This window comes from Ursus arctos, unplaced genomic scaffold (genome assembly GCF_023065955.2).
Source record: "Ursus arctos isolate Adak ecotype North America unplaced genomic scaffold, UrsArc2.0 scaffold_17, whole genome shotgun sequence".
In the NCBI taxonomy this organism is placed as follows: domain Eukaryota; kingdom Metazoa; phylum Chordata; class Mammalia; order Carnivora; family Ursidae; genus Ursus; species Ursus arctos.
In genome coordinates, this window is record NW_026622841.1 from 23,592,559 (window position 1) to 23,610,864 (window position 18,306).

Here is an 18,306-nt window from a genome sequence, read left to right on the forward strand (position 1 = left end):
CTCAAATCCTATTGGTAAATTCATAATTTTACTTAAAGCATTTTTATTTTATGGGACACCTGTTAGCTTTTTTTCTTTTGTGTGGCACCTCTGATAAGAAATTAAGAAATCACTGTGAATAATTAAGCAGTATGACTGGCTAGAGGACGCCCATGTAGCCTACCAGCCAAAGGGATGTTTAAAGAGCTCCCACCAAGAGCAGTGAAATAAAACAGTGTTAATGAGAATGTAATTAGTAAAGCCAGTTATGCTGCCTAAGAGGTTATAATGTAGCTAATTGCTTTCTCAGCTATTGGAGAGCTATAAATAGACTTAGGAAATGCCTCTTTAAAACACGGCTTTAAGTCATTAACAGACTGATTTGTTTTAGGTACTAAAGATGGAGGTTTCTCCCTCCCAGTGTTTATTATAAAAAAAAACAATATTTTATCCAAGGGAAAAAAAATCCCCAAAGGAGCATGTACTGAAGATTTCCTATGCCAGGGCAGCACCGAGTGTGGGTCAGAGTGACGAGCAATGGATCTGGAGTTTGTCAGGAAGCGCTGGGCAGCCATCCTGGGTGGCGTTCCAGGCAGGCAGTCCTGAGGCCGGCTCTCCACTCACCCCAGCAGAAGGGATCTCGAGACCAATATGGTACAGAGGTCAAGGAGACCGTATTGGCCCAAGGCCACCTACCCTGGGCCGTGGCAATCCCTGAGGTCTGAGTCACAGTGGCACACCTCAGACAAGGCCCAGGTGCCTGTGCTTTGGGTCTCCTTTTTACAAATTCGGCTTGACTTCAGCTCCTCAAGGAATGACAACGTATATGTGTGTGTTGTTTCCACGCTGGTGTGTTCCTTACGGGTTACAGACCCGTTCCATTTTGAGCAAATACGTTTGCTTTTTTAAAAAGTATTTCTTTTTCCGGATTCGTGTTGTCATTTTCTATGGGTAAATACCCAGTAGTGGAATTACTACATTCTGGTCATTTTATTTTTAACTTTTTGAGGAACCTCCATACTATTTTTCACAGTGGCTGCACCAATTTGCATTCCCACCAACAGTGCATGAGGGTTCCCTTCCGTCCTCTTCCTCGCCGATACTTGGTATCTCTTGGGTTTTTTATTTTCGCCATTCTCACAGGTGTAAGGTGATGCCTCATTGTGGTTTTGATTTGCAGTTCCCTGATGATTGGTGACATTGAGCGTCTTTTCATGTGTCCATTTACCATTTGTGTGTCGTCTTTGGAAATCATCTGTTCAGGCCCGCTGAATCTTTACATTTTTAAAATCTGATTATTTTTGATGTTGAGTTCTCATATCACTTGCAAATATCTTCTCGGTGGGTGAGGGGAGAGATGAAATAAAGGAGACACTTATGATGAACACTGAGGAATGTATAGAATTATTGAATCCTTATATTGTACACCTGAAACTAATATGCTGCTGTTAATTATACTTCCATTTAATAAGTATTTTTAAATCTGTTTCTTATATAATAGCTTTATTGAGACATAATTGACATATAACACTTTTAAGGGCATTTAAAGTGCTTTGTATTTAAGATCAGTTGGCAGTAGTAGTCAAAAGGCTTCCAACAATATTTAGAACAGTCACTATGTAAGAGAGAACTTTTTAGTCAATAAAACCGTATCATCCCCTTTCCAATACAGAAAAGTCCAACTTTGTCTTTCACAACAAAAAAACAAGTGCTGAGACTTTTCCTCCAAAGCCCATTTAAAACCCCTTTAAACAAAATATTTTGTAGCTTTTTTTTTTATTAGATCTGCAACCAGGTTTTATAGATAAGATTCGGAGCAAGAGATTGCAATCAGACGGCTATTTGAGCTTGTCTTCAGTCTCATGCATCTGTCCTAAAGGAAAGGTATTTTATGTTCTTAAAGAAGTGAACGGGCATGATTTCCAAGGTAACAGCTATGTATATAGCTGTAATTGACATTTTTCTTAAACCATCAAATGGTCTTTAAAAAGCGTTTTCATACTTCTTTTAATCCCTCTTCAAATAAGATTCGCCTCAGGCTTTTGAAAATCTATCTATAGCCTTGAATAGCAGAGAGTACCAAAGCCGGTATCTATGGACACTTGGAAATAAGTGACAAACGGTATCAGGGAAGTGCTTGGTTTGTTCGAAGGTGTCATCTGAGTGTGTTCATGATTGGAGGGAGCAGATTTTCAGAAAGGCCCCCGTGGTTGCAGCTTCCCAGGGCTGCCCCTGGGTGAGCTGGAGTAGTTGTATTACTGGTCCCTCAGCTAATAGACTTCCCAGAGCCTCTGAAGCGTAACTGGAGTTAGTCAATTAAAACACATGCTCAGGGGCGCCTGGGTGGCACAGCGGTTAAGCGTCTGCCTTCGGCTCAGGGCGTGATCCCGGCGTTATGGGATCGAGCCCCACATCAGGCTCTTCTGCTATGAGCCTGCTTCTTCCTCTCCCACTCCCCCTGCTTGTGTTCCCTCTCTCGCTGGCTGTCTCTATCTCTGTCGAATAAATAAATAAAATCTTTAAAAAAAAAAAAACACACATGCTCAGACGTTCATTCTTCTGCATGAATTGCTAGTCAAGCAAAAGCTTGGTGTAACTACTTCTCGTGGAGACTTCAGGTTGGTTTATAGTTGGGACACGGCTGAGAGGAGGAGGTTCCTGTCTAGCCCAGGCCCCGTGTCGCGGTGGGTGGATGGGGGTAGGGTGGTACAGTCATCAGTATTTCTTGTCTGTTCTTTTACTTCTTTGTCCTAAGTTGATGTCTCCACAAACTCCTCTCTCTCCATTTCCAAACTCAGTCTCAATAGCCGAGACCTATTATTAAAATCTAGCTTTTAAGATAAAACACAAATGCTCCGGACTAAACCTTGGGTTGTGTTCTTTCCCAGATTCTCACATGGGGCCCAGGGACGAGCTTCTGATAGAAGCAAGAAAAAGGGGCTTTAATTTTAGAGTCTTCTTACTGTTGAATCTGATTTCAAAGTTCCGTGTGTGGCTCTAATACATTCTCTTGACCTTAGAAGTTAATAGATTTTTCAGAGAAAAAGCTACTGTTAATGATTTCTGTAAATTAGACTCCTGAAGCAGTATCATCGTGCATGGGGTAACTTCTACCCTTGATTTGGAACGTCTTAGAAATCCATTTTAGAAAGTATGTGAATTACACTTTAGTCAGTATTGTAATGTTTAGACTGGATGAATCGCTGATGTCTTTAAATGCGAACGAACCTGCCTTCAGCCTCTGGTTCTTTCCCTGTGGAAGTTTCTCAGCTCTGGTCTGACTGGGCACTTGACCCTCCCTCACGTGTGCCTCTGCCATCAGTCCCCCTATCCCTCCTATGCCTGGGCTGTCTCTTTCTGCCTCCCACTCACTTCTGTTTTTACCACTCCCCATGTTCTCATTTACTACGCATGATGGTGGCTTTCTGCCATAGACTGTGAGGACCCACGAGTCTTTCCACAAGGAGTTGCTGGATAAGGTTTGTATTTAGAAGATTCTGGCTGGTGGGTAGAAAATGTTTGGACGAAGGTGTGTCTGGAGCTGGACCGTCAGGTTCTAAGCACCTGCAGTGATCTGAGAGAGCCTGGGAAGGCCTGACCTGGGGCAGCAGCATCCTGGTGATTCAGGACTGCTGGAACTTGACTGTGGACAGAGCTTGGTGATTATGGGGATAAGAAGTAGGGTGTTGGCAGGCTCTCTAATACAAATGGGGCAGTTGGTGGGGGAGGGCCATGTAGGCCATGTCGAATTTGGAGTTTCCAGGGGAACACGCACAGGGAGGAAGATACGGAGCAGATAGTTGGAACTGTGGATCGTGGTTGTGGAAAACCATCAAGACTGGAGAGACAGGCTTGAAGGGAGTGGTTGAAGCAACAGGCGTGAAGGAGACTGTCCAGGGAACAAGGGTTAGAAAAGATAAATGGTAAGGATGCTGTCCTGGGCAACAGCAGCACTGTGGGGAGACGTGCAGGAAGATGGGCCTGTGAGAGGGCCGGGAAAGAGCCGTGGGAGGGAAGTGGAGCTGCCCAGTCAGGGATGAGGGCCTCCGAGAAGGGACTTGCGTCCTTCACCAACGACAAGTCGGACTGAGAGTAAAACTGGACCACTTCCAGCCACTGGATTCAGCAAGCAGGGTCCCCGGAAGGCACTCTGAGGGTCCGTTTAGGCAGTGTGGGGGGCAGACCACGGCATGTTGGGTGGGGGAGGGTCTGAGAAAGGATGACCAAAGGCCGTGTCCACAGACACCTTGCCTGAGATGGCCGGTGGGGGGAGGGGTGGCACAGGGAGAGCCAGCTGGACAGGGAGGTGGTCCTGCATGGAAGGAATTGAACATAGCTACGTGTTGAAGGGAAGGTACCTGTGAATGGGGAAAGATTACAGACTCAAAGGAATCTTTTTATTCAATTCCCTCATTTTTACAGATGAGAAATTTTGAATCTAGGAAGGTTAAGAGGTTTGCCGTGGGTCACACAGCTAATTAAGTGGCAGAGTCGGATCTAAAAGGTCTCCTGACCCCAGCTCAGTGCCTGTCCTGCAGCAACTTACGTCCCAGGGGTCTGCTAGGTGATAGGCTCTTCTGCCTCTTCACAGCTCTGCTCTAGAGCTTCCTGTGCAGCGGACATCAGGCTCTTTGTTACCCTGAAGCCAGACTGATCTTTCCCCAAAGATCCCTGGTCATTGCTCTCCTCTGTGACTCTCTGTTGTGTGGGCTCTGGAGCCAGGCCGTCTGGGTACAAATCCTAGCTTTGCCACTGACCAGTTCTGTGATCTTGGGCCCTGAGCCTCTGTTTCCCCATCTGTAAAATGGGATGTCATTCCAAGTGGTCATTGGGAAAACTGAATGAATTTTATGCTTGGTACGTTCTAAGTGCTCAACAAATGTTAACTACTCTTACTTAAAACCCCAAAACCAAAAAAACCTTTAATGGCTTCACATTGCTTTTAGGATAAAGACCCAAATCTTCAATGGAGAATTTTGCACTAGCAGGTCCTTCTCGCTTCCCCCTCAGGGTGTGTCCTAAAGCTGTACTGGCTTCATATTCGCCTCCTGCACATCCAGATACTTGCTAACATGCTTTCCTAACCCCCCTGAATGACCCACCAGCTCAAACAGCCCCTCCTCAAAGAAGCCTTTCCTGATCTCTACCCTGGGGCCCTTAGTCAGTCATGTGCATCTGTTGTTTATTTCCTTGAGGAAATCATCTTTTTGTCATTAAGCTTTTAATTACGGGGTTAATTGACGAGAGTTCACCTTCTATGCTAGATCATAAACGCCACGATGTCTGGGAGGCGCTATTTGTTTGTGTTCAGTCTTGTGTTCGCAGCTCTGAGCGTAGTATTTATTTGTTGTATGTGGGACGGTTAAGTACTGGTGAGTGAATGAACGAACGAACCAGTCCGTCTAGTTGCTTGACATTCAGGGACTTACCTCCTGTTCTTTCAAAGCACATGGAAATGATATTAATAAATGTATCATTTTTATGATGTTGGCACCTGCACATTTTAGCCACAGATTTTTAAAATCCTATCTGAGTTGTCTTTATTCCTCTGACACCTAATTACTTCCCCCCTTGAGAAAGGCAGTATTGATGATTTTGGAATACCATATGTGCACAGAAGAAGTTGTTTTATCTATTTTAAAAATGCTGAAATATAGGAACCGTTGGCACCTGAAACTAGAAGACCTCTTTAATCTCATTGGGGTGACCTCCCAAGCCACCTGCCTGACAACAGGGGCCTACGGCAGGGATTTGGGACGTGTCTTAGGACTATGGTAGCTTTTCCTAGTGCTAGCATGGGGTCCTCAGCCGACGTCAGCCACAGAGGAGCCAACAGTGAGGACGGACTTGAACTGCTTATCCGAGGCGATCCCTGGCCTGAAGGTCAGTTGGTGCTTTTAGACTGAACTTTAAACTCAGACCATCAAGTTAAAGAAGCACAACCTTTATTTGCATGTAGATTGCTGCAGTAAAAAAAAAAAAGGAAGTCAGGAGCTTCTGATGGCTGGTGTGTTTGTGATCAGCGACAAGTGCAAAGTGTGAATGGAACTTTCCAGAGCATGCGTGTTGACTCCAGCACGTATGCCCATGTGTGTGCGCGCAGAGAGTTGTTTCACTGCTTTGGAGCCCATGTGGCTAGCTAATGTGTGGTATAAAATTATTGACTTGTGTGCAATTACTTTTGACTCTAAAATTGAAGGCTTAAAACTGTTAACTGATAATACCTAAGAGTGAGTTTAGGAGGAAGTAATTTGTTTCCTCTGTTTTAGTTTGAAATCTTGATACAGAAGGTAATACACACATATACTCATAATTTGAGCCAGCATTTGGAGCTGGTTTTCAGCATTAACCGTCATAACCTGTGTGCAGGTGAGCATGCTTGCTGTGCTCCTCTGTGACTATGAGGTATTTCTGCCCAGGACCAGACATAAGGCTTGGTGAAATTAGGCATTTGACCTATGGAAATCCTACAACTTACCTTATAATATGCAAAGAATAGCACAGGTCCTCAAACTGAGGGTTGCTCAGTGACAATACATCTGCATCTACCTAGTTTTTCACAGAAAATACCTGCACTTATTGCCAATGATCCTATGGCAGACAGCCCCAAGGGATGGGCTGGTCACTGCATGTTTCACACCCCCCAGTCACATCGCCTTGCAACCCAGGCATGCTACCTAATAAGGTTGTAGAAACTGCCTTTGAGTGAACTAAGTCACCTGGATCTAACCCCCAGGTTCTGGAACAGTTGCGGTGCCCCTGGTACCATCTTGCTCCTTTGCCCAGACACTGTAATACACTAATATGCTGAGACTGCAAATGTTTATAGTTACATCAGGACGACATGCTGTGAGGCATCTCTGATTGCAGGAAGGGATGAGCCAGGGCCTACCCTGAGCTGGAATCTGAGAAAGCCCCTATGTGTTGCCTAATACAGTTCCTAAGACTTTTTTGAATACCCCTGATATACTGATGTGTGGCATACCGAGGGGAGTGTGCCGTTAAATTGGGAAATTTGGGTCTCTCCTTGATAGGGTTCTTTCACTTCCCAAGCTGTTGGCTTGGTGCTCGGTAAATGATCCTTTAAACTGGGACTGAACTTGTGGAAGTTCTGGGAGTTAAATGCAGGATGGTATCAGCATAAGTGGACTGTCACCACCATCTTGAATCTGTAGCTTCCATGGAGATGTTGCCCTTCAAGCTTTCCTTAGCCTCAGTCTCCTGTTACAAGTTTCAGGGGATGCTCTCAGCTGCGGAGATGCTTCATGAAGTTCCCTTTTATGTGTTCTCCCTCCTCTCGTGATGACAAGGACCCTGTTCCTGCCACCGCCACAACTGAGAATGGATCACCTTCAAAGCCCAACACTGGCTCCTCCACCAGATCCCCTCCTCCCCTTGCAAAAGCCTCCAGTAAGGAGGATGCCACATATATGCGTCAGAGATTAGACTGTGTCTTAAACCCATGTGCATTCCAGTTTGTTGATATTGCTGGTGTAAATGACCAGGAGACCGTTGTGTATTGAAACACGCTCTGACCTGGACATCGGGAGGCTGGGGTTCTGGCCCTGGCTCAGTCACTAACCAGCAGCCCCAGGTGAGCCGATACTGGCCACCGTGCCCGCTCTGGGACAAATGGAGAGGAAGCAGTGTTCTGGAGGGCCCCTTCTCCCTGAGTTCTTCTTTCCTCACCTGCCCCCCTTGAAGAGGTGATCTTTATGCTTTATGTCCAAGCTCTAAAATTCCATGATTCTGAGTTTCCTCTGTAGCTCACAACTTTAACCGTATAGACAGATTTTTCATGTATATCCCCTAGCAAAGATAATAAAACTGGGCAATGTTTGAGTGCTTATGATATGCTGGGCACACTACTATATGCTTACGTGGACTGTCTCCTTGAATCCTTTCCCCGGCCCTCCTCCTCCATCGAGGGGGAGGCTAAGAGGCCGTAGGGTCAGCAAGCATGGGACTCAGGGCCCAGTGCGGACCTTGGCTGGTACCTGGGTGCATGGTGGAGACATGAGGGGGTGACCCAGGAAAGTCCATTGGAGGAGGCAGGGCTGGGCCTTGAGAGATGGGCCTCTCCTCTGAGCAGAGAGGAGAAATTCTAAATTCTAGAAAGTGTGCATTACTCTGAAAAGAGGCTCTGTACTCGTTAGCAGTCTCTCCACTTTCTTCTCTCCCAGCCCCTGGCCACCGCTGAACTCCTTTCTGTTCCCTGGACATTTCATGTAAACAGAATCATGCACAACATGGTCTCTTGTGTCTGGCTTCTTTCACTTGGCGTGTTTCCAGGGTTCATCCATGCTGTGGCACATATGGGGACTGCATTCCTCTAGGTCATTGAATAGTATCCTGTTGTACGGATCTGCCACGTTCTGTTTGTTTATCAGCTGACTGATAATTTGCGTTGTTCCCGCTTTGCGGCTGCAGTGAATAATGTGGTTGTGGACTTCGGTGTGCAGGTTTGTGTATGGATGTGTGTTTTCAGGTCTCTTGGGTATGTACTGGAATGCTACTTGGAAAGTCCAAGAGATCGTGTGTTCAGTGTTCTTCCTGTGTTTGTTTCTAGTTCCCACTAGTGGCTGACTTGTTTCACGATGACAAGGACTCCGTTCCTGCCGCCGCTACATCTGGGAAGGGCTCGTCTTCAAAGATCAATGTTCGCTCCGCCAGACCCCCCCTGAAAGCATCCAACAAGGAGCACAAGAAAACTGTGGGCCACCAGGTCAGCCTCAGGCAGGACGCCGTGGGTCAGGATACACAGGCCAGGCTGGCCTCTCTGCGGATGAAGGATGGCCGCAGAGTCCGAGGGAGGCCAGAGCAGCCTTAGCCTCCACACCCTCAGCCTCCAGCCCCCAGCTCAGTCCGTATGTGCTCTTTGAAGGAGACACTGGGAAGCCCTCTCTAGAGAGAACTGACCAGAAAGAGAAAAGGGATGAGTATAGCCCCAAGCAGTGCATTTAGTTCTCCTGGTAGGACCACAGACACCTGGTAGAAGCAGCCCCCAGAAGAAGAGGGTCCTAGAATCTGCAGGTTGGGTTAAAGAAGCCTGGGGACTAGAAAACTGAAACCGCTTTTGTAGGGTCTTTTTGGAATTCTACGTCCAGCGTGTCTCCCAAGAGAAGGGAGTGCCTGCCAAGCCCGGCAGCCCCTAACCTTTCTACTGCAGTAGATTCGCCTATTCTGCACATCGCATGTAACTGTCATAACTTCCAGGGTGCCCAGGCACTGGGGCTCCCAGGCCTCTGGTTTAGGAATAACCAGTCTCCAGTCACCATAAAGACTTCCGTCCTGTTTCCTAGCACTGACCCCCTTTCATGTCATTTGATCTACCATGCTGTGTTAGACGCGTTAGCAGCTGGGCCCTCCCCATTTGGTTTGACGAGCCCTAATGCCAGAATGTGGGAGGGCTTTGATTTTGGACCCACAGCAAGGCAGGAGTGTCCAGTAGAATCTGACCCCGGGTCTCTGAATATCGTCCCGTCCTTCTGGGTTCATAATGGCGATGACCGTATCAACAACTACCACCACCAGTCTGTGGGCATCTCTTTGTTAATGATACATCTGCAGAATGTTAAAAATAACCGGGCACTGACTCTTGTCTCTCCAGTTCCGTACCTCCCTGCACCTGCTCATGGAGACCCTGAACGCCACGACACCGCACTACGTGCGCTGCATCAAGCCGAACGACGAGAAGCTCCCCTTCCAGTAAGTGCCCGTGCGGGTGTTGGCCCGCCACCTCTCGGCTGGAGTCAGGCTGGTCAAGCCTGGCCTCTCCACGTTTCTGTACAAGTTCAAGTGGAAGAGACGGAGGCACAGTCTTGGGGGGGGGGGGGTTCTGCAGCAGGTTGATTAGTTGATCTTACACTTCACAGATGGTTTACGTGCTGAGTGCAGGCCAACAGATGTTGACCAAGTTCCACCTGTCTGCTGTCTAGAAGGATTCAAAAGGATGAGAGCATACAGCTCCCTAATCCCATGGAGTTTACTGTGGTGTTGAGGAGTGTGCACACCTGAATCAGAGAACCACATAAAAGTGTGTCATTAAATGTAGATGGACCTGTGTCTCTTAGCAGGTGTTCAGTTCAGAGGTGGGAGGATAGCTGGAGTGGTCAGAGAAGACGTCTTCCATTGGGGAAACTTGACCTCAAATGACATGTTGAGTGATGAGACATGAAGGTGGTCCTGTTTCTCACATCCCCTCTACCACTGAGCTTCCAGAGTTATTCACACCCGCTCACCTTCCCCCCCACCCCACTACTTAGCCTTCTCTGGTCTAAATTCTACTTCTGCCCCTATCTGGAATATTGTCTTTCAATTCTATCCATGCCCGCATGGTTGACCCCACCCAAATCTATATACCAGTGACTCTTCAGTGTCTTTGTTCATCCCTGGTTTCTGCCAAATTCCGGACCAGAGTTTCTGAATGCCTCCTGCAGTTTCATTGGCTAATTCACATTCAGCGTGTCTGCAATCAGACTCCTTGTTTTCCCCCCAAGAAATGGTTCCTCTGTCTTTGGTCTCTTATGGCATAACCATTTCCTGACAGCTCATTACCCACCAAACCTGAGAGTCCCTCTGAGCCAGTACTATCCAATAGAACTTTGTATGGGTGGAACTGTTCTATAATCTGCATTGTCCAACATGGTAGCCACAAGTCATCTGTGGCTATTGGGTGCTTTGGGATGTGGCTGGTATGACTGAGGGACTGGTTTCTGTCATTTTAATTATATTCAAATACCTGTAGCTGGCTGATGGCTACCATATTGGACAGCATAAGCCTTGATTCTTCCCTCTTCCTTATTCCCCAATGTCCGGTCATCGTCAAAGTCTCATGGAATCTGCTTGAAAATGTGTTATTTTGGTCTCCCTTTTCTCTTTCTTCTGTCACCTTGTTTTAGACTCTTTTTAGACTCTGTTACTTTCCTGGAATACTGCCCTAAGTCTTTAGCACAGTCTCTTCGTTACCTCTGCAGCCCCATTATTCAGTTGCCCTGAGCCACCGCACAAGCTATATCTTCTGCTCAGAGGAGGGGTATATTTCTAAATTTCTAAAGCACTTTCTTCCCAGCTTTCTGACTTCCTTTGCAGTCCTCGCATAATGGCTTTCTGGGAAATTACTTTGGCAACTCCGTCAGAGTGAATATCTGAACTCCCCTCTGCCATTCCTATTATTTCATAAAGCTTGACCTGCGCACAGATGTTCCTTATGCTGGAAAAGGTCAGGAAGACAACATTGAGTCAGCCTTCTTTGAAGCATGCTGATTGTTGACTCTTTTCCCTTCCTCCCAATTTCCAAGAAGTGGTTAGGAATTCCCCCTGTGTGACATCTGTTTACCAGCCGACTCCAGGAGAGAGAGGCTCTTAGAAGGGCAGCATGCGTGAAAGACTTCGATTATGTGTGAAGGGCAGGAGCGGCGTGCAGGGGCCCCAGAGAGGAGAGTCGAGGGCTGGGTACCAGCTCTGCCCTCAACCAGCTGCGACCTTGTGCAGTTCATTCCGCAGAACCTGATACCTGCCACCTGTTGGATTCTCTCGCTGGAAGTCCCCTCCCAGATGAAAAGAGATGCTGGGGGCTTTCAGAATGACTAATCCTAATGACCCATGTTTCTAAGACCTTCCTTTGCCTTTGGACCAAAATCACCCTAACAAAGTGAGGAGAATACTGAACCAGGGCAGAGCACCTGTATTCTAGTTCGGGCTCTACTACCTATTGTTTGGCTGATCCACGAGCGAGCCCAATACTGTTGGCCTCGTTTCTTCATCTATAATGCAGCCAAAGCAGATCATCCTGATGAAAGAAATCAAGGAGATGATATAGATTATTTGTGAGAAGCATAAAATTTGGTGAGTAAAAATATAATTTAAAATATATATTTTATTAAATATATACATATATATGTAATTCCAGAAGGAAAGTTTTGTATGCCTCCCCCACATCCCCTGCAACTGCTTTCTCAACCTTCGCATCCTTGACATTTTGGGCCAGGTAATCTGTCGTGGGGGGCTGTCCTGTCCACAGGAGTATGCTGGTAGCATCCCCGTGACTGTGACAACTAAAAGTGCTTTATGATCGCCAAGTGTTCCTTGGAGGACAGACTCACACCCCCCAGTGGAGGACCGCTGTCCTACACTACGTGCTTTGATAGCATTCCTTGTAGAAAAATCTTTTTTGCTTTGCTTCTTCCTTTATTCAAAAAACATCTATCATACCCACTATTCACTGGACACTGGTCGAGGATAAGTGGAATGACAAACATCCCTCATCCTTAAGGCGTTGCCAGTCATTAATCACGGACAACGGTATAGAAGTGACCGTCAGACCACAGTGCATGGGAGTGCTGCAGGAACAGAGAAGCCAAGGGGGTGCTCAAGTGTCCAGGGAGGGGGTGGCCTGGGGGTGTGTGATCAAGCTGGGATCGCTGGTTGGAGGAACTGGCCAGTTTCCTGAGGACCAGTGCCCTGGGCTCAGAAGTGGACAACACTCAGAGTCTTGGGACCCTCAAGTGTGACTGCATCACGCCACAGAGCCCGCAGATGGGTGGGAGCCGGCAGCATGTGCAAAATCAGGGAAGTGGCGCGTGACTGCCGAGGGGAGTGGGTTCTCAGCTGCTGGCTCCGCTGAGCCTGCACATTTGTTGGGAGGAGAAAGTATAGCCCTGCGTTTCGGCGGTTGGACCCTATTGATCTTTGATAACTTTTCAGTCCAGACTTAAGTGTTGCTTGTCTTCACCATGGTCCTCCAAAATTTAATAGAAGGGAGGAGCTGGTTTTTCACTCTCAGTCACCTGGTAACGCACGCAGGAAGGCTGACGGAGAGATGCTGGTGACAGTGAGCTTTCTTTACCGTTGAAGAGATAAGATTAAAATACAGAAGCCTGGCTGGCTGTACACGTCCCCTGGGGCTGTGAACAGGGAAAGAGGCTGGCAAGATCTTGGTGGAGGGTCTGCTTTTTTTTTTTTTTTCCCTAATAGTGTTGTTCTTTTCTATCACTTAGTCCTTACAACCAGCTGGTGAATTCTAGTTGGGCAGATATTCTCAGCTTCTGTTGAAGAAATGAGGAAAAGGAGCACAGGGAGAGGACATGTTGCCCGGAGTGGCATAAGCTGTTAGCGGCCGTACCAAGTTTTCTGCTTTGTCCTTGCTCTCTTCCCCCATCCTGCAGGGAAGAGAATGTTGCCAGCTCAGGAGGAAAGTGCGAGTGTGAGCAGGAAGTGGGGAGGACCGCAGGTGGACCCGCAGCCCACGAAGGACGAGGGGTCAGAGATGCTTGCCAAGCATGCTGCCCGTCCCCGACACACACACACACACACACACACACACAGCAGACTGAATCAGACCCTGGCCTGGAGAGCACAGGTGCAGAGAGCCGGGGCGGGGGGGGGGGGGTGGAGAGGTCTGCAGCCCGCAGGAAACCTTCCCCAAAGTGCAAGCACATCCACTGTGCATTCCTGACTCAGGCCCCGCTGGCCACCTTTAGAATGAGAGAAGCAGAGCCTGTGAACAGCAGAGGAGGAGCTGGGTGTCCAAAGTAGCACGACTTGGGCGGGTTCGGGGGTGGCAGGAGAAGGCCAAAGGGGTGCAGGCCTGGAGGAAGGCATGAGTGTCTCCTGGGACACTGAGCCTCAGGGCTGACCTGGAATGCAGGGAGTGGGAGTCCCTGGACTCAAGGTCAGCTCGTGGTCTTGTCACCTGGAAGGTGCCGGCTGACCCAGTGCATCTGTCTCAGGGGACTGCTGGGTCCTTGACGTAGGAAGGCAGCCAGCACTAGGAGCCGAGCAGCTCATGAAGAGAGGTGGGAGGGCAGGACAAGTCTCCAGTGGAGAGTGGTGTTCCAAGCGTGGCAGATTCCAGCCCTGGTCCGTCCTGCGGAATCCTAAGTGGGCCCAGCTGCTGGAAAAACTCCCAGTGTTGTCAACGAGGTGGCAGACACGTGTGGCAAGAGGCTGCCCCCTGGTGTCCTAGAGATAAAGCTGCCCATCTCTCTCCACGGGGCAGGCAGGCTACCCGAGAGCTTGGCCAAGGTGTGTGCTGCAGTCAACGTGATCCCAGGATCTGGGCCTCAGCCCTGCCTGCCTCCCACTTCCCAGAGTGGAAGGAGTACAAGATGCCTGGCCCCTGGGCTCAAGCTCAGCTGAGAAACAGCCAGAAAGAAAGGGAGCATTTACTCCCCATCCCTTCTCAGAGTGGGGTAGTAGTCTTAGAAAAGTCTAGAGGTTAATTCTAGTTCAGCTGAGTTCTTTCCCCAGGAAGACCCCCCCCCCCCCCCGATTGCCACAGCCACCCCTGACTCCTTACAGCATTGGTACCATGCTTCTCAGCTCTGGCTTTGTGCACTTCTCTACACTTCTCTCCCAGTGCAGGGACTCTGCCCAGACCACGTCTGATTGCTGATTGTACAGCGTCCTACTCAGCGTACTTGTTGGAGTAAACCCTGGGTTTTCAGGACTAACCAGCAGTTGAGGGCACATGAGTTGTTGAAGATGGGAAGATAGGTTTCTTTATTTCAACCGGGCAGCTGTCATGATAGCAGCTAACAATGCATGTCTCTTATTGTTGTCCCTGGTGCTGGTCTAGCTGCTTTCCTGGGCCGTTAGGTTAATCTTTGCACTAGCCCTAAGAAAGGGATACTGCTATTATCCCCGTGTTATAGGTGAGGGTACTAAGGCCCAAGGAGGTGATGTTGCCTTCCCCAGATGACAAATGCAGCTGGTGAGTGACCATGTCACCATTCAAACCCAGCTTTGTCTGGCCTGAAACTCACCCTTCTAACTCCTGAAGCAATACTGCTTGTGGTGGCGAGTGTATATGATTTGGCCTTTGAGTGAACACAGATGCCCCCGTGGGTGGAAATAATAAGGGAAGGCTCCTGGAGAGGAGGCACGAATGGGTCTTGGGGGCTAGACAGAATTCAGTTATGCCAAGAGGAAGGCAACCTATCCCAGGTGAGAACAAGAATGTGCACGGAACGGGGGTGCTGATATGGCTCATGCGCCTGCCAGCGGTGTCCTTTTGGCCCCTGACCTTGAGTTCAAGGTGCACGATGGTCTGTGTCTCGGTGCAGGAAGAAGTCGTCGGTCCCTCTCTCCTGTTCCGTTTCTTTGCCAGCACGGCCACTCACAGCTTGTCTTACTGTGTTTGCAGCTTTGACCCAAAGAGGGCAGTGCAGCAGCTCCGGGCATGCGGGGTGCTGGAGACGATCCGAATCAGCGCGGCCGGCTACCCGTCCAGGTAATGCGCCCACCAGCCACGCCCTCCTGGGGAAGCCTGGCTCCCCAGGGAACCCGTTTACACGCTGTCAGCCGGAGACCCGTCCTGCATAAAGTTCCCGAACCCTGAGGGCCCAGGCTGGCTGCTGACCGATGGGAGAACACATTTTGGCCTGAGAAGCATGGGAGTCCATGGTGGCGTCCGCTGGCGCAGCTTGTCCCGCTTCAGATCGGCCCCGGTCTGGGCGAGCAGTGAGCTAGAGCTGTAAAGGGGATTTCTCCTTCCCTCCCACCTTGTTCCCTTCACTTTTTTTTTTTTTTAATTTTTATTATAAAACATGCCTATTTACTGTCTGAATCATTTTGAAGTGTACAGTTCGGTCGTGGTCAGTACGTTCCTGTCTGTGCACCCATCTCCAGAGCTCTTTTCGTCTTGCAAACCTGACACTCTGGGCCCACTAAACACTAAATCCCCATTTCCTTCCCCCTCCAACAGCTGGCGGCCACCATTCTACTTTGTCTCTGTTTTTGACGACTCTGCATCCTTCATATACGTGGAATCCTACAGTGGTGGCGACTGGCTTTTGTCACTTAGTTTAATATCTTTAAGGCTCCCCCATGTAGCATGGGTCAGAATTTCCTTCCTTTTTGTGGCCGAATACGATTCCATTGTATGCGTAGACCACTTTTTATTTATCCATCCATTTGTCAATAGACCCCTATACCTTTTAAAATAGGATCAAATTTTATGATGGAAAATATAATCTTGAATTTAAAAACCACTATCAAGATCTAATCTGCACTGTGGATAAGTCCTTGGGCCACCTAGAGCCTGCTGAAGCTATGTCAAGACCGGATCCTTTCTAGATGCTTGCCTGAAGTAGGAGTGAGGCGTGGATGGCGACCTGCTAGCTCTGGTGAGGTCATACTGCGTACCAGCATCTCATAGGCCAGGTGTCTTCTGCCGTGGATTAGAGCTGAGCCTAGCAGAGCCAGTGTAGCAGCCTAGAGCTCAGCTTGTGGTATTTTCCCCCAGGGACTCCTTGTCCTTGGAAGTCCTGTACGTGTCAGGAGGTGGAGGGAGCTGGAAATGGGGAGGAGGACATGCGGGCCAGGCCTCTCGCCTCCCTCCCTGCCTCTCCAGCCGGCACTTGGCCACTGCAGTGGAGGAATGCCTTCATAGAAGCAGGTATTGACCATGAAACAACATCACCATCCACAGCTCCCAAATGCTAGACTCAGGAAGGAAGTTAGGGATGGAATTAGTTTGCATTTGACCCGGAGAATACAAGGACTGCCAGTAATCTGGAACCTCCAGGCAGCTTTTCAAAACCCAGCAGGTTGGGGCATTGTTCAGGATGGTATGCTGTGGCCAGGGCGGAAGGCTGCTCCTGTTGTCTTTCAGTCATGTCTCTCCCTGCTTAGAAGACAGACAGGGAGGGTCCTAGGGCTCCATCTTCTTTTCCGACCCTAGGGTCTGAACACGAATAGCTGACAACTCCATGACGAATGAGGTGAGCTATGCTTGCCCTTCTCAGTTGAGGGCTCTGCCTGCCTTCTCCCTGTCTGCCCTACAGGGCCTGGCATCAACCTTTTGATTGAGGGAATGGGGCTCAGGCCACGGGCGCAGTAGGTCCGTGTTGAGTTCAAAGAACTGTAGTCTAGCCAGTTGGATCGACTTTCAGTGGCTGCTCCAAGCACAGTGTTCAGATCAGACGTGGTTCATATAACTTATGAACATGGCAAGGACCTTAGGGGCTGCCTAGCTGCTGCTTTTCAAAGTGTGCTCCCCAGGCAGCCAGGCTCCACCCCTGCACCTGCTCCCCTATCTGTTGGCCTCCAAGAAAGTCTTTAGTCTACCATATTCAGTCCATTGTTTGTCAGAGTTGCTTTGCAACCCGTTAGTGGGTCAGGAAATCAATGTAATGGGTCATGACCAACATCTTGTTTATTTAATGAAATGCCCGGGGATGGAAAATAGAAGATGGTAATTTGTGGTAGAAAGGGTATTAGAGTATGACCTCACTTCAGCTTATATATAGACATGGGTGCGTCATCATGTAAAACACACTTTTGCTAATGAGGCCCGCGGAAGGAAGTGAGCTGCTCAAGGTCACTGCGGCTGTGGTTGAGTGAGGACTTAGAACCCCTCCCCCCTCCTCTGCCCGGCCGCGTCTTATTGCCAAGCATCTGACTGCTCACGTCGGTGAGGTGGTGCCATCCAAACGGGGGGTCAGAGGAGTGAAGAGCAAGGGTAGGGTTTTATGTCTGCTCCCTGGGGCTGGGCCCAGACCTGGGGCTTGGAGTAAAACTGCACCTTGCCCGCTTCAGCTTGTATAGAAGTCCAGACTGCAGAAAGAACTGTGTGTGGCCGAGGCTAGAGCCAGAGGAGCCTAGTGGTTGAACCCTTGGCCTTTGGAGTCAGGCCTGGCTTGCATTGTCCTCTCCCATCCTCCTTGGTTAGGTAACCTCAGGGGAGTCAATCTCCGAGCCTGGGCTCCCTTATCACCAAGTAGTTCCGTCACAGGTGGTTATAATGAAGGACGTAATGCGTCTAAAGTCCTCCACACAGTGCTGGGCACTTAAGCATTTAATCACGTGGTTATCGCTCATTTAGATATGAGCATCATTATGGATGCAACTACGGGATAAAACAGACATATACCAGAAATGTTTAGCTTTATTTTTGTGAAATCCTGGTGTGTTTGGTCACCTCAAAAGAGCATTCCAGAGTTCTCGAAGGAATTGAAAAGGTCGGTCTAAGAGTTACCTAAAGTCTGTCAAGACTGGAGCTGAGATGTCCTGTGTTCAACTGTTGAGGGTCCTTGTGCAAGAACCTTCGGGATCATGGGTCCTCACAGCCACACCTGGGCTGTGCATGGCAGAGGCCTCCAGGTGAGCTGAGGAGCCCAGGTGCTCATTTCTGTCTCACATATATTTGGTGCTGCTGGGGGGCTTGTCAAGTGGGAGGTGTGAACATTGGGGCCATGCCACGCCAGGAGAGAGGAAACAAGGGAAGTGTGTGAAAATGATATACTCTAGAGCAGTGGAAACCGTGGGGATCCATCTCCGGATGTCAGGAGCCACCTGTTTTGCCAAGAACTTTCTAATATAATG

At 48.8% G+C, this 18,306-nt stretch overlaps 1 protein-coding gene across 2 annotated transcripts in view; it reads left to right on the forward strand.

Annotated features, from left to right (window-relative positions):
- The window catches only part of MYO5B (myosin VB), a 345,182-nt gene that overhangs the window by 243,322 nt on the left and 83,554 nt on the right, over nucleotides 1-18,306 (forward strand). For both annotated transcript variants that reach the window (XM_026496295.4, XM_026496293.4), the window contains exons 15-17: nucleotides 8,549-8,704; nucleotides 9,590-9,687; nucleotides 15,125-15,211. In XM_026496295.4, coding sequence (XP_026352080.3) covers nucleotides 8,549-8,704; nucleotides 9,590-9,687; nucleotides 15,125-15,211 — 341 coding nt within the window. The remainder of the gene's footprint in view (nucleotides 1-8,548; nucleotides 8,705-9,589; nucleotides 9,688-15,124; nucleotides 15,212-18,306) is intronic.